At 38.5% G+C, this 27715-nt stretch overlaps 2 protein-coding genes across 7 annotated transcripts in view; both read right to left on the bottom strand.

Annotated features, from left to right (window-relative positions):
- Nucleotides 1-2191: 2191 nt before the first annotated feature.
- LOC112140510 (myelin basic protein) lies at nucleotides 2192-27152 on the bottom strand. Of its 6 annotated transcripts, XM_024263499.2 has the most exons (7): nucleotides 26885-27152; nucleotides 14824-14928; nucleotides 14679-14705; nucleotides 13385-13414; nucleotides 10899-10970; nucleotides 10747-10765; nucleotides 2192-3510 (listed from the first exon to the last, which is right to left on the bottom strand). In XM_024263499.2, the coding sequence occupies exons 1-6, from the start codon at nucleotides 27005-27007 to the stop codon at nucleotides 10763-10765; spliced, it is 360 nt and encodes a 119-aa protein (XP_024119267.1). In that variant the 5' UTR covers nucleotides 27008-27152; the 3' UTR covers nucleotides 2192-3510; nucleotides 10747-10762. The 6 variants fall into 6 exon arrangements, with proteins under 6 accessions (XP_024119267.1, XP_024119271.1, XP_024119270.1 ...); XM_024263503.2 differs by lacking the exon at nucleotides 13385-13414 and having other exon boundaries at nucleotides 10899-10961; XM_024263502.2 differs by lacking the exon at nucleotides 13385-13414.
- Nucleotides 27094-27715, bottom strand: part of LOC112140509 (myelin basic protein) — a 90091-nt gene continuing 89469 nt past the window's right edge. Inside the window, exon 4 of the mRNA XM_024263497.2 lies at nucleotides 27094-27431. Coding sequence (XP_024119265.1) covers nucleotides 27133-27431 — 299 coding nt within the window. The 3' untranslated portion in view covers nucleotides 27094-27132. The remainder of the gene's footprint in view (nucleotides 27432-27715) is intronic.

Consider the following 27715-nt stretch of genomic DNA (forward strand, 5'->3'; position numbering starts at 1 on the left):
AGGTGGGGGTCAACTTTTTCAGAGGGATGGTCTTCATTTACTGTAAGAGCTCTTGCATCTGGACAGAATTATTGTGTTTCATGTGTTGTCTTGGGAAAAAGATCACCAAAAAACAGTTTTGTGTGATAGCCATTGACTGTATATGAGAACTGAACTTGGCGTGTCCCCCCCCCCAGAACTCTAAACAGGAAATGCTCTCTGGTCTCTGGTTCCAAGAAGCCAAAACCATAACGAACAAAACGGCTGTCACTCAGTCATTCTATTTGTCAGAATAACAATTCTTACGGTGCATTCACACCGAACACGGCAGGCGCATCGGAGGCGTCAAGACTCAATGTTAAGTCATGTCATTGTAAAGACGCTGAGTCAACCAATCAGAGACTCAGCTTTGGGCATGTGACAATTTCAGTGACTAAATCAAACAGTAGAAAAATGAATTAAAAATGGTGGCGCAATGCAAGGATTTTCGCCCTGAACGTCCATACGTTTTATTTACCCGCTCTACCTGTGGATTCACCGGAGACTGTCTGGTTACTGTTGAGGGAAGGCGGACTGTCCCTGAATGGGTCGGAAGCCTGTCTCAGAGCCTATGGAGCTCGAAAGAAAGAGCCCGCTGAGCTAGCAAACCGCCCGGTGGACAGCATAGCAAGAGCTATGGGTCTGGCAGAGCGATCCCTGTGGCACAGGGGGGCAGACCTGCTGTCGTTCGAGCAGCTGCAGCGAGACTCTGAAGGGAGAGATCTGGCAAACTCAGACACGGCGACATGCTTGCCTCTGTCTCCAAAACAATAGACCCACAAGCTACTTGCTCTAAATCCTTTATGCTTTCCACTGTTGAGGGCGGGGCCTCAAGGCGTTAAAACAGTAAATGTGACAGGTGTCAAAAGAGAGGCGGCAGACACGAATATGACGCCTCTGCCCCGTTCGGTGTGAATCCACCATTTTTTTGTAACATATTCTCGCTAATTCTACTTTTTTTCTGTCGTCCAAGTATAAACTGACCAATAAGATCCCTCAAAAAAAGTACGTGGTCTCGTGTCGAAAGTTTTTAGACGTTTGATTGATTTTCTTGAGCCCGCTTTCAAGGGTAACCAATCAGGGAAGTTGGAGGCTGACTCCACCCAAAGCCGAAATGTGAAAATCTAGTCATGGGGTGGAGCTTGGGAACAGGACTGTTATCATTACTGGAGCTGCAGATCATGACGTGGGACTTCAATGGTTTGCCCAATCATGAAATTTAAATGTAATACCCCAATTCAACCTGTAGGGGCAGCACACAGACAGTTGCTGAGTAGATTTTCAAGAATTAAACAGGTTTTTTTTTTAATTTGTCAAAAATTTGGCAATAACAGGACCTTGAAAGACACATTTTTAGAGGTCAACATCTAAAAAAAAGTGGATTTAGGATTTAATTACCCTTAAGGGTGTGAGCTCCCATCAAGCTCACTCCTGATTGGCGAGAGTGGTTGCCATAGACACGTTGACTCGGACCAACTTGGACCAACCACTGCTTACTGATATCGTCTGACTCCAGTATGTCTGTATTGCGCAAAAAGGTCGACTGAATTGAAAGTAAGTCATTTTCTATCATTTCTCGGTCCAGTTCTTTTAAACAGTCAATGGTACTTAGCAGCAATAATCAGAATTATTTTTAATAACTGTTAAGTTCTCCATCTGGTTTTATTGCTTCTTTTTGCAGTTCAGAACATGCCAACATCACAGCTTTGTTTTCAACAAAATATAAAGAGATAAATAGAGCTGCAGTCTATTGATTGTAGTCTCACGTCACTCAAAACTCACAATGCATTTTTTCTTTTTTTTCCCCCCAAAAACTGTGTCTATGAGCGTCATGTTTGAATGGACAAAAAAGAAGAGGTCCAAACTTTTTTGTTGCGTCCTCTTGGGTAAATGCACTCACATTTTTGAGTGCGGCAGCAGGCCTGTTTACAAGGACATGACGAAAAAGCCTCCCATTGTTCCCCCGGGCCAGAACACTGGGAGCTCCAGCTCCAAAAGTTTGATCTGAATAATGATTACCTCATGAGTCATGCACTCTGGCATGATAAAAGAAGACATTTCATACCTTTGTTGGCAGGGAGGTTCTGACCCGACCCACTTACATCACTTCCCTTCGCTGCAGAAGGCTTTTTCCTCATCCTAATGATGCTTCATTCAAAACAAAGAGCGCACATTCATGCTTGTAGTTTTTTTTATTTTTTATTTTCAGTTAAGTGGCTGGTCATGTTTTATTACACATACAATAATGAGGAGGTTGTTTACATTCATTCCCAGGATCCATTCAGCGAAAACACCACGCTGCACTCACAAGGCTCGAGCACACAAGCATGGAGGGTGGAGGCTACACATCACACACGCTCGCTTTTGGAAAAGCACAACAAATGAGGCTGGACTTCCCTAGAATTGAAATCTTTGTGTCTTTTCCATGCAGAAAACATACACATTCTTAAGGAAAACTGTAACCTGTCATTACAGGGTTAGTTCCAGAGCACCTTTTTGAAATTGAGTGTTTGTTTTTTTCTACCATAAAGGACGAAAACCCCTAAAAAAACAGCCCGGCGGTCTAAAGGTGAGGCAGGATCTTCTGATTTACAGTTTGAGTGCATAGAAATGATGAGGAAAGCATCAGAAAACTTTAATCACAGCACTGATGAAGAGTCCAAATTTGGCCAAATGCTGTTTAAATAAAGGTTTATTAGTTTTTGATTTAAGTTTTTTCTTTTTTTTGGCATGAAAGCCACAGTCAGCCTTGTGTGCTACGATCAACACTCAACATCTATGACAGGACACTTTGCTAAAGCTACAACATAAGAGGTGAATAAAAACACGTTTGGACCAAAATGGCTCTCACAAACCTGTTAATTTTTCTCCTAAAAACAACAACCAAGGTGCCTGTTCTGAGACCTGGAACAGGATGGCGAAAGCGACGCAGACAAAGAGACGGGACAGAAAAACTCTTCTTCTCCAAAGCAAAGCCACCCAAGTCTTTCCATTCAGTCTGCCAAAGGCGACAGCAGCTGGTCGGTTCTGCTTGTGCCGGCCCGATCCTTCAACTGTCCCGGGTGTGCTCTGGTTTAGCCACCATTTGTTAGGAAACGAACTGGGACGCCACGAAAAAAAGACATGAAAGGAGAGCCATGGCAGGTGGGGGAGGGGGTCATTCAGGCTGCACACGTGAGCGGCTTCAGGGTCAACTTCAGCGGACACTTCACAACATGGCGGCACAGATGTAGCTTTACAGTTGCAGGACGAGCGAGGGACAGATTGTGTCGCTATCTATCAGCCGGAGAGGGTACTGAAGGGGGAAGAAGGGAGAATTAGCGAACATTAAGGTGTTATTGAAGGCGACTGGGAAGGTGGGTGTGAACGGTTGGTCATTTTCCTCTTTTTCTTCCTCTTGTTTCCCCCCATGGTTTTAGGACGTCCACCTTCTGTTGGAAGGGGCGGTTGAGGCGCTCTTCAGCGTTTGGCTGGAGAAGAACTCCTGCTTCCCTGTAAAACAGACACGCCGTCAGATGAGGGAACGTTTTACATTGATTTCTGTTCAAGTTTTCTGATGATTCAGTGAGTTAGTGAACAAATGGAGCTACAAAAATTGAGTCCCACATTTTCCGCTTTATAGGGAACATCAGATAATAAATCGCACCTTCAATGAATGGTCTGTTTTTAAATTTGTCATATATAAGGCACACCTATTATGCATTAAAGAGTCAGATAAATTTGTCATTCAAACTTAAATATCTGGAATTACAATGACTCTTGTTTGTACCACGTTAGCCACATTAAAAGCGTTAGCCACATTAGCTTATTCACAATACCTGTAAATCCCAACTTTGATTGACTCTATAGGGAACTAAAAGGAGTTAATCTCTAGGACATAACTTACACTTAACTGAAAAGTTTTTGACTGTTTTTAAGAATTTGGAAATAATATGAATAGTTGGCAAATGTCCCTATGAATTCATCTATATCTATATTCCTGCTCTCTTCATTTTAATATATCCAACTTAGCATGCATGCATGTACGCATGCAACACTAATTCTGTTTTTTATTTATTACTTTTGCCAGTTTTGCTCCATTTAACCAATTGAATATGTCAGAGCCAAGTGTTTACACAAAATAATGTGTTTTATTAGTCACATATGATGGTTTTACTGCACCAAAATGTGAGTGATGAAGTAATGAGGGTTTCTGTAGTCTAGTAATTGTAATTTAAATATAAAATTTGAACTGTAATTTGCTACTCCGTTACTGACAAAAGTATTTCAATTACAGTAATTTGTTACTTTGTAATGCATTAGCCCCAACACTGCACATTTGCAAGAACACACAACTTTTTTTGCAACTCATACAAAATAGGCCGATACAACTAAAGAAAATGTAACTGTGACTATGCTATGCTAGCTCACAACCTAGTCAGTAAAATAAAAAGTCCAACACAGCTACACATGTTAGCGGAATCATAATAACACTCAAACTTATACAAAATAGACTAATACAGCTAAAACAATGTTGCTGTAACTACGCTAACTCCCAACCTTGTTATTAACACAAAAATAACAATCAAAAAAACCACAGGCCGACACAGCTACATGCTAGCCATGCTAGCGCATTCATAATAGCACGCAACTTTATTAGCAGCTTGTGAAAAAACTGATATTGTTAAAACAAACTGTAGCCTTCTGTGACTAGCTAACTCCATGACACGCTGGCTACGTTAGCGTATTTACAATAACATTCAACCTTGTTTGCAACTCGTGAAAAAATTTGACAGAGCGCCGTGTACCTCTCAAAATCTTTTCATCAGTAATTCAAATTAATCCAAATATAAGGCGCACTGTCGTTTTTTTTGATAATTAAGGCTTTCAAATGCGCCTTGTAGTGTAGAAAATGTGATAGTAATATACTGTCCCTTCAGGTGTGAACAGTGAAAGTTTTTAATCAGGTTTTATTAATAAATCAGACAGATAAACTGTCATTGTGAGCAGAATTCAGCTTCCTTATTATCCTCTTTCCTCACAGCCTAATGAGAGCAGAGACTGACACTAAGCTGTAGGTAAAGTCAACTATTGTGAGAAATAGTCAGCTTAGGTTGAATGTCAGCAATTTGAGCAGTCAGGCTTATAACTTTGTCTGAAAGTTGAATAAACTATACATTATAGAAAATAAAGTGTAACTTTACTGATGTTTGGAAGACAACTTCTATGTAAAGAAATAAAGAAGTAAGAAAATGGTGGTCATCGATATTTTTTAATTTAAACTTTTATGAGTAAAGTAAAAAGAAACAAGAAAAGCACAAACTACAGGCACAAAGCACTATTTTAGATATTTAACATTCTACAGCTTACTATGATCTAAATAATAAAAACATTTGATGAATAAAGTTGTTATTGGCATTTATTGATTTTACCATTTTCTAATACTTGCATCCACCTGAACTCCAACACCAAAATAACATTCTGAAGCGGGTTATTTTTCAAACCCTGTAAACCACCCAACCAAGACAAAATCAATAAAAAAAATTAAAAACTAATGTAACTGCGGCTTATTGCATTGGGAAAGTAACACACACAATGTTTTCAAAAATATATATTTTCTACCATTTGATTGGGGAGGCAGGTAAAGGGTTAAACATTCTGACTTTGTGAATATAATGGGTCATAGCAGCAATGATATTTTGTGCATATTTGGTGGTAATAAACATGAGTACCAAATTCCGTGGTGATCCGTAAAATAAAATGTCTCCATTTCCCCATAGCAGCAGAACTTTGCTGACATGTACGTAGTGTAGTGTAGTTATTATACTACAGTCACAAATACAACTGCCCCATGTGAAAGAGAGGCACCAGCAGAATCCTTAACATTTCATTAAATTAAATCAGGTTTTTTAAATTATATTATTATTATTGTTTTTATTGTTACTATTATTCTTTATTATTTCATTTTATTGTACTTTATTATTATGTATTGCCATTTTTGAATAACTCATTTATTGTCCATTCGTGAAACATGTGACTATTGTTTCTGTTACTATGAATATGACCATAGGGGCGGTTCAGGAAGAGGGTAAACATGTCAACGTTGTGATGTTTTATAAAAAAAACAAAAATTCAATAAACTATATTTACAAAAAAAAATAAATAAATTCTTGCAAGAAAATTGTTTGCATGGTGATGAAAGTAGATGGCAGCCGTGAGGCGGCCATCAGGTGTTGGGGATGACGCCATAATTAAATCGGATGACAACTGGATTGCCGGTGAGCAGCAGCTCTGATTGGACATTGTGTAAATGTCTCCGGATGGCGGCCGTCCATATCAAGTGCCACCGACGCCAGCCGCCCGGTAGCCAGAGGGTATGTAAAAAGCGGGCAATACTGCACCATTCGCAACTCTGATTTTAAACACGCTATAATCTTGTCACTTTACAAATTTTAGACAACATGCCTCCAAAGGAAGCACAATATTCTAACTTTTTCCTTTTCTTTTCAGCATTAACCTCAATTCGCCAATACACAGGTCTCAGAGTTGCTGTGGTGCTATCAACGCCATGACGAGTTTTGTGCAGCATCAATGCCAGCTCGCCATTTGGACTCACGGTGGCCGGGATCACCAGATTGACGTCCGGCCATCGCCGGGGCCCCAGCCTATGTCAACAGCCCTCGTTGAGTGCCCGCCCTGATACTGTACAATTTCTAACAATTGGATGGTGGCAGGGGGGGTGACTGGAAGGTGGCAGTCTGAAATCGGGCCATCATCAGATGGTTTTGGGGGACTTTGCAGACCCTCCTATCAGCCAGTTATCATCCCGCTGACTTACTACCACCCGCCGGTCACTGGACTGTGCAGCCACTTACTTTTACTTTTTCTTAAAACCTCCATGACCACTTGGCGAATTTGCGAAAAAAAAACGTACATTTAGGTTGCATTTTGGACTGTGTGACCGTAGTCTAAATGTGTAACTTAGAAATGTAGACAAACAAAAACACATTTTATCTATTGACCCTAAAGTTCATGAACCTGCCTCAGTGACATCCCGTGATGGGCGGAGTCATAAATGTTTAGATTCAGAGCTTCATCAAACTTTACTTCTGTAAAAGTCGATAGATTTTTTCAGGAGCTAAAAAATCTAATTATTTAGATAGAAAAGAAGAAATAAAGGATAGTAGGTATCATTATAATTTCTTTAACATTTACATATAAAAATAATTAGTGACTTAAAAATAAAGGCAGGAGAAAGCATGTCATAGAATTAAAATAAACTTCTGTAGAATTTAGCCCTAAAAACCTAATTAGAAATTTACTGCATGATGTAGGAAAAAAAGATAAAATGTGTTTTACCCTGAATTAAGATTCTGTCAGCGAATGCTTTATTGTTATTTCTTTTGAATTTAATTATCAAACTGGCCGATATTCACTTGATAATACAGAACGCAGCATTAATATTACAGGACAGCTTCAACATTGTATCCTGAAGCCAATCTCCTCTGCAGGGGAAACAGAGCCAAGCTGATTCCTGAATAGATTTGAATAATTTGGGCCACAAAATGAAAGCCCTGCTCACGCCAGATCTCCACAGATGGACGTTATCATCAGAACAAAAGTAATTATGATCCACAACAAAGCCCTTCAAGTTAAGAATGAATTAATCACGCAGATTAGCTGCCCTGCTTATGTTTCATAACAAGAGATGACGCCCCCCAGGAAATCAAACAGGGTAGTATTAGTCATGACATAATGGCCAAATCTGTAATATGACTCCAAATAATAAAATATATTATTAGAGCTTTGAGGAGGACTGTGAAAACGTTTTAGGTGGAACTTTAATTGGTACTGAACATAAAAAAGTTTATTCCCAAAAGAAGAAATTAATTATAGCTGAATTATAAATCACAGCCTCACAATTTTACTTATTTGTAACCTACAGTACAACCAAAACCACTAATGACACAATTTAACACAATTCCACTGATACTTTATTTCAAAATTTTAAACAAAACCTGTAAATCTCAACAGGCTTTTTTGTTTTGCAGCTCTTGCAAATACAAGCATCTTTATAAACTTTATTTTCCAGCCGTCTCATTAAATCTGAATAAGTTTGCAATATTTTTTTCCTCCTGGAAGTTTTTCCTGGAAGCTAAAACGTTTTTTCTTCTCTTCCCAATGTCTTAAATATCGGGACGAGTGCTGAGGCAGCAAGATTTTACAAACGAGACAATCTTTATGGCTAACCTGAGAAGATAACTCGTGATGAGGAAAGCTTGTTTGCTTCTTTGAGAAGTTAAGACTCAGCGTTTGTTCTAATCACTTCAGAGGAAATTCATTATCGGAGAAAGAGACACATTTTAGATTAAGGTGCTGAGATCTAAATCTGACACTGAGCAGAAACTGAAAGTATTAAATGTGAAACGTTAAGGCGGTTTCATCATTTCCACTTGGCTGGCGAGGATCGTTCTTTGTGGTGGAAAAACCCTCCAGAAAGGAAAAGTATATTGCTACAAACACTAATTAGCTAAATCAGATATTATAAACAAGCATCCCAGAGGTCCATCACCTCCACAGTTGTTTACTCTCTTGTAGATTAGAGACAGCAAATTTAGTTACAACAAAGAGCTTGCAGCCTTTAGGAGAAATGGATTTCTGCCCACTGTCAGTAATTGCTAAACTAACTAATCTGCAGTACAGTCAGAGGGGCCTCCTTTTAAAACCCCTGTGGACTAAACTGCCAGAGCCAAAAGATTGCCACTCTTTTGTATGACATTTAAAAGCCAACTGGCTGACATGGGCCTGCTGCAGAGAGCAACACGAGAATCGAATGTTCGTCTGAACGAGCTGGCTTTATCAGAATACGAGAAACGCTTTGAGGAAAGCATGGAGTCATAGTGTTTAACTGAGCCCAGGCCATATTTGACCAATTTTAGGATACTTAATGAACTGAAATGTAGGTAAAATCGTTCACATCATTTTTATGCTGAAATTGATAAAAAATCTAAAAAATTATAATTGAAAAGTATTGATAAATCTTCCAAAAGGTTCCCAAGAATTAAAAAAAAAACAGGTTGAGAGATAGTAGGATAGGTTTGATAAGTTTCTGGAGACAGATTGTATAGAAGTGCAATATATTCAATTGTGGGATTTTGGGGGTTTAATTGGGTTTTTTTGCTCTAATTTTTTAAAGAACTATAAACAGGCTGGACACTAACCTCATCTGCAAAAAATTGGCTCAAAAACACAAAAAAATGTTATTGTATGAAATACAAAACAAAAAAAACAAAACTTTTTTTTAATGGAATACAGTACGCTTCCATAGGATTTTATCCTATTAGAAAATATAAATTGCAATATGAAGGGTCAAATTTCCACTTTAATTTCTACTTTTTATTTGCTTTAAGCTTTAGTGCTGTATCATTTTACCTTTCATTTTGTTCGGTTTGTGAGTTTGGGAGGGCATTCTCGATACTTCATAATTTTTACTATAACTGTTTTACGCTTGTAAAGCACTTCGTGTTACTATTGTATGAAAAGTGCTTTATAAATAAAGACTGATTTACAAAGTAATGAGACTAACTAAACTCCTACGTTCTACCTCTCCTTTCTGAACAGGCTATAGGAACAGCTTGTGGTAGACACTTATGTTTGTCTCATCATTTATCTGGTTTCCTTCAGTATTTTTCTTTTTTTCCCTCAAACTTTAAGTCTGTTTGGAATAAATTAATTAGTGGTTTGTGGCACATTGTGAATACAAAGTTTCAAACTACATGAATTTGGAATGTTCTCAGTTGTAAGCATTTCAAAAAACCCCAATAGAAAAAAACAAATAAATGCAGGAATGTCTCAAACCTCTAAAATTGTTTTTAAATAAGTTTTGCAGAGCCAAAAAGTGCAAAAAATTAGAGGCAATTGCTTTGCTACATTGTGTTTGTGTAAAGACTTAAAAGTAATTGTGTAAAATGTTTGAGAACATAACCACAAATACTGAAACTGTAGTTTGCTTATTTTTGAGATATGCGCCTTAGATTCCTGCAACACTTATGCAACGTTGTGTTAAGGAAACCAAACTAACAGTAAACACTTTTATTGCAAACTTTGGCGCATGTTTAAAAAATTGCATTAGAAATCAGTCAAAAACAGTAAATAAATCTCAAAAACAAAGTTTTTACGTCTCAAAAACGCAATAAACCATTTTCCTGAGCTCAAAAATCTAAAATATGTTAAAGTACTTTATGAGGAGTTGGCTAAAAGAAAAATCAAAGACAAAATTAAGAAATGTGTACCACAATGTGCAAATGTAAAACAGTGAGAACAGATGCATTTAGGTTGTGTGTTTTTGTATCTGTAGCTCATTGGGTCGTCCCAAACCAGCCACTATCAGGAAAAAAAACATGGACAAATGCTGCCTGAATCTTTCATTCAATCCTTGTCTAAAAAACCTGTTTGGTGACCACTAACTTTTGTAGAAATTGAAAGTCCAGACAGATGAAAATCATGCAAAAGCAGCCACTTGTGAAGCAGGTAGAGTGTGTTAGCTGCAGCTCTAATCTGAACAAACTGAGCATGTGTAGCACGGTTATCAGCAATTTCACAAAGCTTGCAGCAGCTTAATGGTCAATCTTGTGTCTAAAAAGCCTCTTATTAATCTGCTGCAGGCTGCTTTAGCTGTGACGTGTCCAGATGTATCACCATGAACAGATGCAGGGTGTTAAACGCATCTCTCAAACATGGCTTACTCACTCTGCTGCTGAAGCCATCACTGAGGCAGGAAGGAAAACCAGGGAAAGAGTGTTAACACATAGAATGTACTCTATTAAAGTAATTAGGCAACATTTAAAGAAACAAAAAGGAAAACCTCAGCTGTTCAGAAGGAAAACAAAACTCATTTTTACCATTTTGAAGATTCTAGTCAGGGACCCTTTGCCATCTCCAGCACCGGCCTTCTTGGTTGACTTCTGAGGACCCTGGAAGTGAAACAGGTTCAATTTGTCAAAATATTCTCTAAGATGTTGTCTATATGTGGCCGACATTTCAAATGAGAGGCATGGATTACTTTTTAGTTTATAGCCCGAGATAGTAAAAGTTTTAGGAAGTTACTGAGCCTCAGAGAGGACCACAAAGGACAGAAGATAACTCTCCGTCTGCATCGGATGATGGATGTGTGTACACTTCTACCCCTGCAAATGAAACACTACTGTAGAGGATAGAGAGCTTTAATTGTGCCCTGATTTTAAAGTATAATTGTGTCCTCCTACCGCAAAGTCACTAATTGACTGAATTATGCAAGAGTTACAAAAGTTTCTGCAAAGGAAAGCGTTCTTTGTCTGCACACTGTCTGGAGAATATTAAATAACAAACATTAAAAGTTCTACAAGCCTCTGTCAGATTAAAAATAATGAAGCATTTTTTAATCATCAGTGTATTTGGATCCATTTTTTTATGTTCTATCTCTAGAGGTCAGATAAGATTTTCTTTTTGTTAGTTGATCTAAAACAGGAGTCTGCAACCTTTAAGACTTCAGCTATGTTCACACCGGAGATGTGACGCACGTTCAAGAACACGCTAAACACGAGTATAGCCCATGGTGTTCACACTGGACGAGCAGGGAGGGGCTACTTCTTTTTTTTCTGTTGTTAACTTGCACCAACAGTTGGAAGATTCTTGGTGTGAAGTGTTGAAATGGTGCAAATCTCAATAATCTTGCTCCAGGCTTTTTCTTTCACAACTTGATTCCAACATACGAAAGACTAGTTATCGAACAATTCCGTTATTTCTCCTCCACAATCAATTTTCAAATGGTTGGCACTTCTCTTAGTTAAATAAGGCAGCATTCAAATGTCACTAGCAAATCCAAGTCTTGATTGGTTAAAGTTCAGCTTGTCTTAACTTTCGACGCACTGTACGTAGATCCCAAAAAGGGTCTTAAAAATGTGCGTAGCTACGAATGAACTCAAGCTTTGAACGCGGAAGCCTGAAGCGCACACTTACACGCATATACATAGGCTAAATCTGAAAACCACTTCTGGACACCACTACAGCTTCAATGCTCCTACAATTGGAGCAAAAGGGAGACATCAGAGGGGTAGAGAAGTCATTTAGATTCAGCCACAGACTTTTCACTAAACGCACTTTACCGCGGATGGCGTGAACGTAGCTTATAAAACGCCATTTGGTCCAGTTTCTTACCGACCAAAACCAAGCAGGAGCCACAGTTCAACAATTGGATTTTAAGCGTGTAATATTTTTATGTAAAAAACATATTTATTTTACTTTTGACCACAGGACATTGAAGTTCCTTTCAAAATAAAATACACCAGGTGTCAAAACAAGCTGTACTTGCACTTTTAATTTAAACGCAGTTACTAAACTTTTAAGCACTTTGCCTAAGAACAGCGGGTAGCCAGCGGCAGAAATTAAGAATGTGGGCTTTAAACTTATTCTTATAGCAAACAGAACTAATTATAGATTAAATATTTTACCTTTAGTTATGTGATGTGAGGATTTTGGGGGTTCAGCAACGTACACAATACCTCTTGATTTAGAGCAATATCATCTTTAGGAAAAGAAAATATTTTACTAAGATCACCTTAGTTTAAAAATCTAAACATAAATGACAAACTGTGACTAACAAATGTATCATTTATTCAAATGCATTGTTCTTTAAAGCCAAAGAGCCAGAATGGAGACACATGTGGCTCTGGAGCCTCAGGTTGCAGATCCCTGATCTAGAAAGTAGAAAACATGTATTTCCTTTAAACTCAAACCTCAACTTAAAACAGAAACATTCCCAATAGATTTGTTCTCAAGGAATAGCACAAGTAATATATGTATTTTAGGTAAATATAGTTTAAATTAGATGTTGTACTAAAGGAGGACATTATCCACCGTTTGGGATTTACATTTCCCGTCATTTAAAGTAAAAATGTCATTTTGTTCGCTTTCTTCCTGAAATGATATTTCCTTCCTTTAAGCTGCAGCTGTCCTTCTGCTGCCTCACACTTATTCATGAGTGGATCCGTGTAAGTGCTGATAATGTTGCCAAATGCAGCAGAAGGCTGCGCTGCCTCAGGGCACCCACACAAGGAAGTCTGAGATGAAACATGTCTGATGAGGAGGAGAGGATGACCGGCGTTATCTCCGCCAAACGCTGCGCACATTATTATGGATAAGTCAGCCTCTGACGTGAAAGAATGAACATGACTCAACGGAGAATGGACCAAAGGAATGAAAGGGTTTCTTATCATTGATGGATGGACGGATTATGGAGGAGAAATGGAGCCGGTTTAAGATTTAGAAGCTCATTGACGGGGTGACCCGACTCCTTTTTAAGTTTAATGAGCCATGATTCTTTTCCTTTTCCAAATCTAAGACAACCTACCAGACCTATCTTGGCTGCTAGTCCTCTCCACTGGGGGGGGTTCAGAAAAACAAGAGGGAGATAAGGCAGGAAACAAGAAAAAAAACATGTCTTACTCAGCAGAAAAACAGGATGGGAAGGAGAGGTGGCATGTAGGAGGGTCCATCCGAATGGGGGATGAGTCACAGGGTGGAGCACAGAAAAGAGTTCAGGTGGGGAGGAGACGGGACAGGTGTGAGGGGTGGAGGATGTGGAGAAAGCAGCAAAGCACAAACTTGCAGTGAAAAAAGTTCAAATGTGAACATTTTTGATCATTTTCTTAAAGTCCCACTCCGATCATCTGAGCGTCTTTTGATTATGAATATGCCGTTTTAGCCAAAGTTTAAAAACTGTCATTTTCTAGGACAAACTTTCTGCAGTTCGTTAAAACTTTGCTTCTAAGTTATGCTCTTATTTCCCATCAACCCTATAGAGGCTCTCCCGCTAGTTTACAGCCCCTCACAAACCCAAGCTAACATTACCAGATATAGCCAGTAGTAAAACAAAGACATTCATGGATCTATTTGTCTAAAAGTATATATATATATGTATATATACACCAGGGACTCAGGGAGTAACTGGAGAAAGCTTGGAAGGTGAGAGTGACAGTGGTGCTCTTGGTAATTGGAGCACTCGGGGCTGTAACCTCCAAACTGATGGAGTGGCTACAACAGATCCCTGGAAGTACCTAAGACAGTTCAGTCCAGAAAAGGACAGCGCTAGGAACAGCTAAGTTACAGTACTACGCGGTACTCTCAAGCTCCCAGACCTCTGATAGAGGGCCCGAGCTTAGAGAAGAAACCTCCCGCGGAGAGTGAGCGGGATGTTCTTTCTTTTAAAATGTCATTTATATATTTATATATATATATATATATATATATATATAATATATATAAAAACATATAACACATGTATTTAAATAAATGTGTAATTTACTTTTATATATATGTAGTTTTAAATTATATATAGGCTATAGGAACTATATATATATATATCATATAGCATATGTATATTAATAAACAATATATATATTTTATATATATATTTATATATCAGAAAAATTCCACAAGAACATGTTAAAAGACCATTTTTATCGGAGTGGGTTTTTAATTCACAAATCTCAAGAGTTTTAAATATATTCTTTTCTTTTTTAAAAACTCACTTCTAGCAATTAGCCCTGAAGATAGTTTTAAATGTGATCACTCAAATTTTTGGGGGAGAATTTTGTAAACGTTTTCCTTCACAAAAGCACTTGAGCAAATGGAATCAGACTCACCCTAGACTTGGGAGGGGCAGGGGACACCTGAGGAAAAGGATTTGACAGAGACCACAGAGGTTTTGAAAGTGAGCAGAAAAGCAAGGAGGCAAACATGGCAGAAGAGAACCCCAGAGCAGCTGGGATCCCATGAGGGTTTACTCACGATCGTGCGAAAGAAGTGGACCACGGCGTTCTCCCCGCCACGCTTACGAGGGGAGGTCGCGGAGGCTTTCTGAGGGGCTGGAGAAAGAGCTCCACGGAAAGAGCCCTGGGAAGACGAGAAGATCGCTGTTCAGACTGCTGGAGCTTTCACTTAAATACTTAAGGTCACATATTTTAAGTGCTTGTTTCAGATGTTGAAAACAACATAAAGTTGATTAACACAAAAATATGTTACTTACCTAAAAAACATCATAACTTGAAACAAATAATTCAGTATGTAATGGAGTGGTGAGTGTTGCCAGGCTTGAAAGCCACAAAAATACATGCAGCAACACCTCAGGACCTTGCTGACACTTTTTTGTTGTTTTTAGCCCATTTTTGCACTTTGTGTAATTGCATTTACAGGAACCACTTAGTCAGCTCCATTATTGTGAGCACTTATTTTCAAAAAGTCATCCCACAGCCCCTGCATTGACTGTTAACCTACAAGCATTGAAGAATTCAATTTGAAGGCTCATGGAATACTGATGTGGAGGTTTCTGATGTGTCCAAATCTGTGGAACATGAACAGCCCACTATCTTTTGATATATTGTAACAGTGTTCTCAGTGGCCTTTTTGAAGGATGCTGAGTCTAGAGCTGCCATGAAAGAGGTCTAGAGGAAGACCAAAGAGGAGGTTTATGGATGCAGTGAATGAAGACATGAAGGTGGCTGGTGTTAGAGTGGAGGATGCTGAAGACAGGCTTAGATGGAGGAAACTGATTCGCTGTGGCGACCCCTGAAGGGAAAAGCCCAAAGGAAAAGAAGAAGTTCTCAGTGGCCTTTTAATAATATGCTGGTTTTAGCCAAAATCCAAAAACCTGTGTCGTTTTCTAGAAGTAGTTTCTACGGATCAGATTAATTTGAAATTCACCTCCTGCCACTATAAGAGCTCGGAACATAACATATTTTCTACATTACAAATACAATATTTTACAAGGTGAATTTTTTTGTCTGCTCCTGATTCACAGCGATCTGAATTAAGAAATACCCAGAAACACAACTTTTAGCTTAATTTTCTTTATATATGTCCTCCATCATCCGAAAAATGACACAAAAACAATTTTCATCAGAGTGGGTCTTTTAAGCAACAAATATAACAATCAAAGCTGTTGGTCGTGGTCAGAAATTAGGCTAACAGCAAATGATAGATTCCCTCCCTACTTAAAAATATGTAGTGCTGCACTATCTAGTGTCCTGGACACTTCTTTACTTTTTTTGATATGATGTCACTGATTTTTACGAAGTTCAAGGCATTTTATAAAAACATCTAATGACAGTTCTGCCTCCTTTACGACTGTCCGAACCGTTTAAACAACGGATAACTCCGTGATCACAAAATTTAAATGTTTACCTCAACAACGGAGAGCTTCCCCTGAATATATGACAGCTCTCTGAATTACAGTAGCGTCCCCTAAATGCAACACTGTACAACTGTATATTGTTGTCATCATAGGCAGTGAAAATCTCAGCACTGCATGATAAGATGACAGCCACACAGCTTGTAGTCATTCTCTCTGGTTGATCGTTTTTATTTTTTATGTCAGCAACAGGAAAAGAGGATAAATTAGGGGATTTTACTCCAAGGAGAAGCCCCCTGGGCTAATGAAGTCGCTTTTTCAGCTAAATTAACCGTTAATAACATGTCTGTGTTAACTGAGTTAATAAAGTCTCGGTATACCAACTGCCATCAAGCGAAACAGAAGAAGAAGAAAACATTTGTAAATGGGAGGTACAGATTGGGTAGACACAGTCGTATGGTCCATTTCTTTTGTTTCTTTGTAAATATTAAAATACAATTTTCATCAATATAAACATTTTAAGAGGTTATTATTGTTATCAACATCTAAAGACATACTTTGACCATAAAATGTTTAGGTAGAAGTAAACACACTTTTGCAAATGTGGGGACTGATCAGGTAACCGTTACACATCTGGTAGTGATGGGAGTCGTAGATTTGGACAGCAAATAAAATGACAAACGCATTATAGTGCTCTATGTAGTGCACGTGTGAAAGTCAAAGCCCAGGGGCCAGATCCGGCCCTCCAGATCATTTTATAATATTTTTAACGACCTAATGTTGTCTTGTTGTCTTGAAGACAATTTTTTCCACATCTTCCTGCTTGGATTGATAAATGTAGGGATAGGGAGAAGCCATAGTGAACAGGAAGCTATTCTGATACCTCAGACTTTGTTCCTTTTAGGCTGAAACAAACTAGTTATTTTTAAGAATAAAGCTTTAGGTCAAAAGGGAAAACTCAAATTTAAAAATATATATTTGGGAGTGGGTTTGTTTAGAGCAAAAAAACTTTCAAAACACAAAGACAACATTTCAGTTTTGCTTCTTGAAAGTTTTTTTTTTTACATTTTTCACTGGTGCTTCCCAGATCCTGACTGTAGCTGCTTTGAGTGTGCAGCTATTCACTACATTATATGGACCTAAATCTGTTTACACAGCAGCATTGTGGGAACTTGACCTCCGCATTGGAACATAATAGAAAGCCTAAATAAGACTTGCTTTGATCCAACGATGCGTTATGCTGTTACTGTGGGGTAAATATTTCTGCAGCGTCAGGTTGGGTTGAGGGGAACCAATATTTTATCCTCCAAAGTGGATTCATGACAATCACTGTGTGTATGTGGGGGAGGTTATGAATGTCATCCATTACCTCCACTGCCTTGCATCAAAGAACTTTAACAAAAAAAGGGCGAGCGTCTCCCTGCCTCCCACATGCTGGTGAGGTTTCACCTAATCCACCTTTTATAGATGTTTGGAAACGGCCTTATAGGAATAAAAGGAAACAAAACACAAAAGGACAAAAAACCAGAGCTTCCTCCCAGCAACTATTTTCAACGACTGCATCGCCATTGACGTCAGCTTCTTGTCGATTCTAGAAACCCTTTAATGATATTCACTCCAGTGTGCGTCTGTGTGTGTGTTGTTTTGCACGGCCATCTTTGCTGATGTGGAAAATTGACGCATAAAGAAAAGCAACAGAAAAAAAGAGCAACCTCTGTGACTGCTGCGCCCTTGTTTTGAGGGAAAATAAAAGAGATTGGAAGGAAACAATCATTTAAAAAAAAAAAATCAGGAAACCAGTCATACTTTGGATGTAAATGAGTTACTACTTCTCTATTTCCGCTCTCCTTTTTCTTCTTTTCAATCTGAATACAGAGAGCACCCAGTAAATAACTGCAGCTCTGGTGGCTCCTGGGACGTTTTCAAAAAAGACATGACGTCAGACCGTAACAGGTGCTGGCGCCATTTACCTAAAATTAGACCTCTTCTGACAAATGAAAACATATTTCAGTGAATCTTGAGTGGTTTTCACCAGCACAGCTTCAAAGATTTTCTTCTTTTACTTAATGATCATTTCATGTTCAATGACACTCATCAGAGAAACACTTACACGCTGAATTTGGTCGTCAATTAAGAGTTTTGTGGCATTTTTTTTTACCATTTATTTAACCCTTTTAATTCTCTTTTAAACAGTTGGAAGAAGATTTACCTTTTTTATTGCGTTTTACATAAGGGCAACAACAGCAACTGCTTTACGTGTTAGCATATCTACAGGGGCAGAGCTAAGGGGGGGACAAGGGGGGCAGCTGCCCCACCACCAAAAGGCTTTGCCCCCTTCCAATTTTTGAATCAATATTTGCCTCATTATTGACAACAATTAAAAAAAAATCATCAAAAAGCTGTAAGCATTGCTCAGCTGTTTTCATTTGCCACCCTTACGAAGTCTTCTGCCCCCTCTTGCCCCCCAGTTAAAGTGTTTTTTGGGTTTTAATACTCAGTTAATTTACTTGCAGAGTAAATGTGAAGATTTTACATGAGAAAAACCTCAATAACATTCATCCCTCAACATTTATCAACATTGTTAGCATTAGCTACTTTTGATGTTTTCCATTTTTTTAGGGCTGCATCCCAATTAGTCACATTTTTACTTGAAACCACAGAAAATGACGGCATCAAAGATGTTATAAAAATAGTGTAAATGAAGCAGCTAGGTTGGGTTGATCCGCTTTGCATTGAGGCAAGAATATTCAGTTTTTGTTTTGCAATTGTCGATTTTGAGATGAAACAAGACTGTAGAAGGCATTTTCCAAAACATTATATTACGCCAGCTTTGAGGAAGAAAGACGAAAGTCATATTACTTCATTTATCATAACAAGCGTCTACATGTATGCAGATGACTCCATACTTTATATAAATCAAATCTAACAAAAGAAATATCAACTAAACCAATTTACTTAGATTTTCACCAGAAGTAAAAACAGGATTACTCAGATAATTAGTGTTTTTTAAGGAAAATATGTCTACATTTACATAAATGACCATCTCTTTTTAATGAGTGTGAATCCTTCAGAACATTTTAAACAAACTTATGAATAGTTTTTTCCATATTTTTATATTTTAAAAGGATACATTTACATGGATCAATAAATAAAATGTAGTCATTAAATTCAGAATTCAAGCCGTAAATCTTAGAAGAACTGTAGTAATCTGTTTTAAAAACACACACTTTGACATTTAGAAAACAGTTTTATTTTTACTTCTCAATTGCTTTTCCTTGTCAGATATAAAGTGATCTGACCCGTGCGTCTCTCCCTCCAGGTGAATTAAAATGACTCAAATTAGCCTGGAGTGGTCCTGACTGCCTCACCGCTCCGATGTGACATTCACACCACATTTTTCCAAAGGAAATTAGATTTTTTTTTTCTCCTTTTCATTTCTCTCATTAGTCTCGGTTCAATTTCGTCAGTTATCAAGCAGCAGCAGCTAGAGAGCAGTTTGTGTGAAGGAAATGAGAACCATTTCAAACATTTAAGAAGACGAGAGTCTAAACAGTCACAGCCAAGTCAGACGCAGCGGTTTGGTTCATCACTGCTGGTGACTATTTTCAGCAAAATGCCCCGTTAGTCACACCTGGAGGCTATAATTGTTGTCGCCTTTTTTGCTGTGAACATATTGGGGGCTTTTGGAAGCTAAAGAGGTTTGAAATGTAGAAATAACCTCTGTGCAGGAATATTGTAAATGACAAAGCTTCACATAAAGAAAATAATATTATCAGGAACAGATAAAACATGATCAAAAATGAGCAGGTGGTATCAGAGTAGGAAACCTCCATGATCTTCAACGCTTAAAAAGAATTTTGGGTCGATTTCTCACTGAAAACAGTAGAAACCACAACGTTTTAGAAAAATAAAAGTCTGATTTGTATTTAAGTCATTGCTACTATTATGATTAATATAAATGAACTATTTTTTTTAAAGTAAAAATAAAGTAAAATAAGAAATAGTTAAAATAGTTTGAAACTTTTGACAGAAGTTCACATGATTTACTTTCAAAATAAAAGACATATTGAACCATATAGAACCATCCTAATATTACAAATGTAGTAGTAGGTAGTGTCATACCAGCAGTGGGGAAAAAAAAGATTAATTTTACAGTTTTTTGTCCATGTCTACCAGAAATGTATAAATCAGACCTTTACTCTATTCTTTGAACCTTGAATTTGTTAAAAAATAAAATAAAATCGTATTATCTGGTGCGCCGGAAGTATACATTCTGGTTCTGTTTACTGAGATTGTGGTAGATGGTGCTCAAACTTGTTTAAATGTTTGACTTTGGTAAATTACAAAGCCGAACTCCTTGATGGATTGTTGGTGCATTATGGGTATTGTAGTCCAGATCATCCTGGAGCGATACGTACTGTTCTTCAAATGTGTGCGACTGGATTGAAGAAAGTTTTAAGTGATTTATTTTGGTTTTTTTAAATTAACAACCAACTTACTTTTTACATTAACTATTTAAATTAAAAACTGTTTTACTTGAACAGAGAGCCACAATGGAGGGTTAAAAGGGCCACAGTTGCCTAACATTTGCTACAATCTGACTTGACGTTCGCTTTGATGAGCAACAATCATTAAATATATTATTTCTGTCACGTACGGCTGTGTGGTGCATTTCAGATCCACGAAAAGAGCCAAAATCCTCAAATCACATGTTGGTATTTATCCAGAAGTCAATTAAAAAAACTCTGCATTCAGAAATCAATATGTCCTCCGTTCTGTGCAGAGCAGGAGGCCACATGAGCGTCTCCTTCATTTACTCACGGTCTTACTCACATGTCTCTTCCATCACAGCTGACCTTTTTAGTAACAATCATAATCAACATAAGCCTCTTTTCCCGGTTGTTGTTGTTGAAGTAATGAATGGCAGAGGTGTGCGGCCGATTGATTGAGCTGAAAGAAAAAAAAAAATCCTCCTGCTGTGTAAATGCAGCAGCCGTGAGAAAGTAATCATATATAGACCATGAAATATTATTCTGAGGAGCATGTTTATATTTTTTTTTATTTAGGAAAAAAAGAAAAGATGATAGGAATTTCCTTTTTTTATAATGTTCTGGGCTTTAAATTATTTTAAAAAATTGAACACCGTTTTAGATATTATTTCCATTAGTATTTAGTGAGTTATCCTTGTGTCTGTGCTTATATATAATTTTGATAATAAAGTAAAGTGCTGTAACATATAATTGCCATCAAACGAAGGTGTTTAGCACAAATCAGGTCAAATTGGTAGGACTTTTTTAAGCACTAAAGCATTAAAAGCTGATTATTTACTCACACGTGTGACTTTTATAATTCTTTTTCTGCGTTAAACAACTTACAGCTTTAACTAAACCTTCACCCTGATGCCAAAGTGGTCAAAGTTTTATTCTAAGAAAAACTAAGAGAAGAAATAAAATAAGAAAGCCAACATTTTTCCTAACAAGTTTGTTAAAACTAACTTTCTGTGCCAAATGTTGACTGTACTTGAGAACTGGACCAAGTGAGTGTGATGTCACCCGTGGAAAATAGCTTACTTCTGGCTCCAACCAAATGATGTCAATTCAGTTGACCTTTTTTCTAACCTGGGATGCCGACATGTTGGAGCCAGACGACATTAGTAAGCAGTGATTGGTCCCAGTTAGTCTGAGTCAACGTTTCTGTGGCAACCAGTCTTGCCAGTTATATCTCACCCTTTGATTATTAATCAAATTAATCAAATGTTTGGGGCCGGTGGGCTTTTATCAAGTCATCTGATTGGTTAGATTAAGACTTCAATAACTTGCAATAAAGAAAAAATATGAACAAAAAATTAGAATTAGCAATAACACATTAAACATGTGTTAGCAAGAATGACTAATAGCTGTTTATTTCTCTATGGAAGTCTATAGGATTTTAGTTTCTTGGAGACGGGAGGTACTTCCTGTTTGGAACGTGAAGGGGGAGGGGTTCTTCAGTCCAGTTCTCTGTATACAGACTTTTGTCCCAACATTTTATGGGTCTAATCTAAAAATTTGTCTCGACTCTTCATTGGAGTTCATCTGCTCTTAGAAAGCATGCAGTCAGATTGAGTCCATCACTAAATATTGTATTGTTTTGGCTGACTGAGTGGACTGACTGTTTTCATCCTCCTCTGGCAATTTAATGTTTAGACTCACACAAACAAGCCAATGCAGTCATCCATTACAGAGTTTTATCGGAGCTGTAGCTCCATTTCCATTAGGCTTCCTCGGATAATTCGGTTCAGCTTCGCGGTGAGCTCATTGGATGTGACCGAACGTCTTCTTGATCGTCTTTGTTTTCAAAATCAGAGGCTGCAGTTTACTGAAACACCACTTCAACAGGCAGAGGTTATTCCAGTTAGATTGCACAAAAGAACACAAACAGAGCATTGAGGCTGATGTTAAAGAGTTTTAATTAAGCAAAGATCCAAAAACAAAACAAACAAAAGCTTAGAACAGGATTAGGTGAACAGATCACAAACGGTTGCACAGTGGGAGGTGGAACAAAGCAGCACTGATCCACCGCTGTCTACTCTGTCCATACTGGGTCCATGAAATGTAACCTGAGGTGAGTAAAACCTGCGGGAGACAAGGTGTCAGAACCCTCCCCATGACTAAAGACACTAGGGTTAAAGCACAGTACCACTGGACATTACAGTAATCACTCCTGCACTCCATAGTACCACTGATTTTTACACAAATTAAGATTCAAATTAGAAAGAAAAAAAACGCTTTGATTTTTGAGTCCTCATTTCTGCTTGAACGGCTACTGTTTATGCCAAATGAAGAGTCCCTCCACTCAGCATAATTACCCTTATGATCGACAATAAAAATTACCATTTGAGTCCACATCTTGTGAATATATATAACCCATAGTTATAAATAGTTAAAAAAAAAACATTGAAAGCAAAAAAAAAACAAAAAACTGCCGAGCATGCAAACAGTTTAACATCACAGCAATGTACATGCGTTCCGTCAGCAGCTCAAAAATGTACACAAACCTCCTGGATAATATGGCAACATCGAGAATAGTAGCTAGCAAGGTGTGTAGAAAGACTGAGCTTTAGACTTGATATAAACAATCACAGTAAAAATATTTGTCTTTTGTTGAAATCTGGCTTGGAAAATAAAAATCTGTAGCAGAAAGTTAGTGCATTTCTATTCTTTTGTTTTGCTAGAGGCAACAGAGGTGGGGTAAACCTGCCACTTCTCATCATTTGAAGGCAAAAGCTCGGTGATACATGCAGAAATGTTGCTTTTTTTATAAGTTGGACTTTAGTAAACATTAGTTTGGAGCAGAGGAGGGCAAACTTTTTGACTCGGGGGCCACAAAGGGTTCTCAAATTTGAGAAGAAGGTCGGGTCAGGTTTATATTTTGGCATCTCATAAGAGAAAGAAATAACATGAAATCTGAATAGAAAATTAATTTAATTTTGACTGAAAATTAATATATTTTAAAGCAGTTTTTATTTCTATTTCGAAACTGTTTTTGTTTTAGTGCCAATTGTGACAAAAACCTAAATTTAGAGAAATGCTGCTTTAATGTGGTGTTGGAACTAGGGGTGTGTATTGGCCAGAGTTGTATCATGTATCGCAATATTGTGATACATGTGTCATGATACAATACATATCCAGGTATATCCCAGACAGTACCAAACAATGTCTCACTGTTTTTTAATTATGACTTGAGGATTATCTGGAGATTAATACATTTTTCATAATAGTAAACTTGTAAAATACGTTATTTACTGATCAGAACATTAAAGGGAAACCAAACAGGGTAGTTGGAGGTTGACTACATTCTCAGCCCAGATTTGAAAAATGCCAAAAAAAAGGGTGGAGTTAGTGGAGCCGTACTGATGTCTTACATTGAAACAAGTGTGTTCAGTTGACGCAAGTCAATGCATAGCAATGGCGCCTGTGCGCGCACGTCTCCGTCTATAGCAGCAAGTAGGCGAGGGCCAATCCGGTAATATAAGTCAATGCTTTTGCAATGCCTGACAGTGGGGCCGCCAGCGCAGCTGAGGGTTTGCAGGTTCGAAGAAGACCCGTGTCTGAGAGAGGTAAAATGCAGCTAGCATCACAGCAAATAAAAGCTAACGTATTAAACAAACAATCTCGGGTGAAATGTTCATTGCAAATCCATCACCAGGACAGAGTTTGCTGGATATAATCCCAATCACACTCAACCTCTGTTTCTTAATTTCTAAGTCCACCGGAAAGTTGGGTAAACCAGTAGATTTTTCACAACCGAAGGCAAAACACCTACTAGCCATGCTAAAGCTAACAACAGACCATTACAGAATTAAAGATGGCATGGGCTTCTATACTGGAGCTGTAGAGCATGGTGACTTGGAACTTCTGGGTCTTACAGCAGTTGACCAATCACAAAACTCAACTGTAATACCTCCTTTCATCCTGTAGGGGGCAGCACACAGGCAGTTTTTGACTATATTTTCATTAACTAAACATGTTTATTTTAATTTGGCAAAAAAATTGGCAACAGAGAACACTTTGAAAGCCCCATTTATAGAGGACAACAGACAAAAAAAGTGGATTTACTGTTTGGTTACCCTTTAAGCACTGCAACTGGATCTCATACACAAGTTGCTTTTACCCAAGCAAATTCATTCTTTAGACTTAGCTACATGACTGCTTTCAAATAACTAACTAAATATCGCTCTAATTAATTAAATGGATACAAGTATTGCCCAATAAAGTATCTCGATATTTTACAGAATCGATATTTTCTTCGGAAAAATGCACATCCGACTCATAAAGGACACGTAATGTCAGAAAACGACAACTTTCAACACCATACAAATGCTAAACAACTTTTAGCACCTAGGCAAAAGTCAAGTGTGTTTGTAGCGCGCCCTCTATGGGGAGATATCTGAATTACAGGGAAAATTAACATTATAATCAATGATAATTATAATCTATTCCAGTCAGATTAAATTGGGGGGGTCAAACTCAATTGCATAGGGGGCAAAAATCCAAAACACACTTTAGGGCGCGGACCGAACAGGATAAACATTTATTAAACTTTTTTTTTTTTTTACCTTTACTATAAATATTATTCCAGAATAAATCAACTTAAACCTCAACTCTTTAACACTGGAGCTCCAATGTTTGTTCTTTGATTTTCTGTAACTTTTCCACCATTAACACGATAATTCCAGCAGATTGTGGAGGAGAAAAGCGGCTCGTGGAGCCGCTTTTCTCCTCCACAATCTGCTGGAATTACCGTGTTAATGATGGAAAAGCTACAGTATATTTAAGATTTTGTGTTTAAATAACTTTCAATATTTTACTCTCCATATCAATATATTTTATCAAAATTATACAAGTTAGAAATAAGCGCAAGATAACATCAGGCTATTAATAACAATAAAATAAAAGGATTTGAAGGGCCGAATCCGGCCCCCGGGCCTCGACTTTGACACGTGTGGATTAAATGGTCATTAGTTTGCCCACCCCCGGTCTGGAGGATGACATGCAAGGTAAAAGTGGAAATACTGCAGCAAATTCAGGGTTTGTTGTCTTGAACTTCTCAAGCCAAACAGTTTTTGATCAGCAGAAGCACGGCGTGTAAATAGAAAAGAGTTTGTCCTGAATCCTGCTCTGAACAGCGATTTTCGGTTAAGGCGTGGGAGCAATGCAGATTTTCAGGCTGTTGAGCGACTTTTATTTTTGACAATTACCACAAAAGCTCTCAGTGTGGAGGAGCAGAGGAGAAAAAAAAAGATTATTTTTTATATCACACAGATAAACCATGTGACTTCAACGACAATAGACCCTCTGATTCTCCCTTTAGAGTTTCCAAAGTGTTGCTTGGGCTTGAGATTTCCTATAAACTCCTCATTGTTCAACTGATTGGCTCCTAAAACTTGAATTTCTGAGCCGTCGTTGCCTCGAGGGGGCATTGCTGGGCGTGGAGCCCCCAAACCGCACAGGCTATAGATCCATTCTGGCTGAGCTGTCTGCCTCTTAATAGCAGGGACAGCAGTGCCAAGCAGTCCATCATGTCTGGAAGCAAACCCCAGTTCGGCTAAACTGGTGGAGCGAGTGCAAATGGAGCCAGACGCAGATTTCACCACAAACATCGAGGACCGTACCTTAACTGCAGCAAACCTCGGCAGCAGCACTGCATAAAAATGGCGTTCTTTTATTTAAGTTTTACAGCACAGAGATTTTCAGTGATAATAAATCTGTTTTTGATCATTTATAGTATAATTTAATCATTAAGTCTAATAGTAACACAGAAGAATGAGCACATTTAAAGGTCTGAGGGGACTTTCTCGCACAAAAATGAAATAATCACATCCTAATAACAAGCACATTCATTTCCAGGCTTCAGTACCAGAAGTGAAGCTGTTCTCCAGTTTGACACATGTTCTCATGAACGAGCAGCGTTACCTCAGAAAACATCATGTGAGAAATAAACCCAAGAAATGCTACTCCAGTTAGTACCATTGAAATAAGTCAAGAACTTTAAAAAAGGTTTAAAAATCTTTGAAAAAAAAAAAAAAAAAAGAGAATCCAGAATTTCAAGAATCAAATCATCAACACAGAATGTCAAACTGTCTAAAGTCGGAACAAATTTCTCTGCTCAAGAACCTGGAATAAAAGGACTGTATTTCTGTGCTCGGACACAGGAGAAGGATTGAGTCCCGATCCCTCTCACCTTTCCCTTCTTCTTCTTGTCGCCTCCAAAGAATTTTCCAATCTGATCCAAGAGCCCGGGGTTCTTCTTCCTCCGGCCGAGCCCGAAGGCGGCGGAGGCTGCGGAGCTGCTTGCAGATGCCATGGTGGTGGAAGCAAGTGTTTAACTGTCAAAGTGGGTTTCTGGATCTCTCTTAAATGAGAGACTGAAAGAGTAGAGGAGGAAAAAGAGAAAACGGAAGAGAAGAAGGGGGGAAAAAAAAAGCTAGCCTATTCTATGTCCTGCTCGGGGCTCTCCGACCCGCACTCCGAAGCCGCTCCGCTGTGCTCCTGGATGGTCTGCAGCTCGTCCGACTCCGAGGGTCGCTCTTTGAAGGTGTTGTCCTCCCGGCCCGGGGCATCTCGGGAGAAGAGGCGGACCAGGTGGGGGCGTGGCGTGGCGGCGTCAGGGTCAGCTGTGCTGGCGGGAGTCCGGGGTTGGTGGGGGCCCTCAGCGCCCGTGGAGTCAGTCACCACCGGCTTCTCGGAGACGCAGCCATTGTTCTGTAATGCATCTGCCTCACCCGGGCCTGCGCAGAAACAACAAGGGTCATCTATACGCTCAGGCCTGCGAGGCCGAACAACAAACGGCAGCAGCACAAAGAGCTCCTTTGACAGAGCCGGGCCCTTCCTGCTGCTCTGGAGACGAGCGGAGCTAATATTTCTCTTCTGAGCTGGAAAGCAGCTCACCTGTTGAGCAGGAAAACTCAAACACAAGTCAGCTTTACTCTATTGAACTTTTTTAACGATATTCAGTCAGTACTCTATTAAAGTCAACGATCCTCTTGAGATGCCGACACAAAGTCAGGAGAGA

Source organism: Oryzias melastigma, linkage group LG16, assembly GCF_002922805.2.
Source record: "Oryzias melastigma strain HK-1 linkage group LG16, ASM292280v2, whole genome shotgun sequence".
Lineage (NCBI taxonomy): Eukaryota > Metazoa > Chordata > Actinopteri > Beloniformes > Adrianichthyidae > Oryzias > Oryzias melastigma.

Excerpts from the sequence above, each read along its gene's own strand:
- LOC112140510 (XM_024263498.2), bottom strand. The coding sequence starts at position 27,007 with ATGGCATCTGCAAGCAGCTCCGCAGCCTCCGCCGCCTTCGGGCTCGGC. Across the intron at positions 13,415-14,678 it reads CTGCCCCTCCCAAGTCTAGG|TGGAGAGGACTAGCAGCCAA; the intron begins GTGAGTCTGATT and ends AACCCCCCCCAG. Across the intron at positions 10,971-13,384 it reads TAGCAGCCAAGATAGGTCTG|GGTCCTCAGAAGTCAACCAA; the intron begins GTAGGTTGTCTT and ends TTTCACTTCCAG.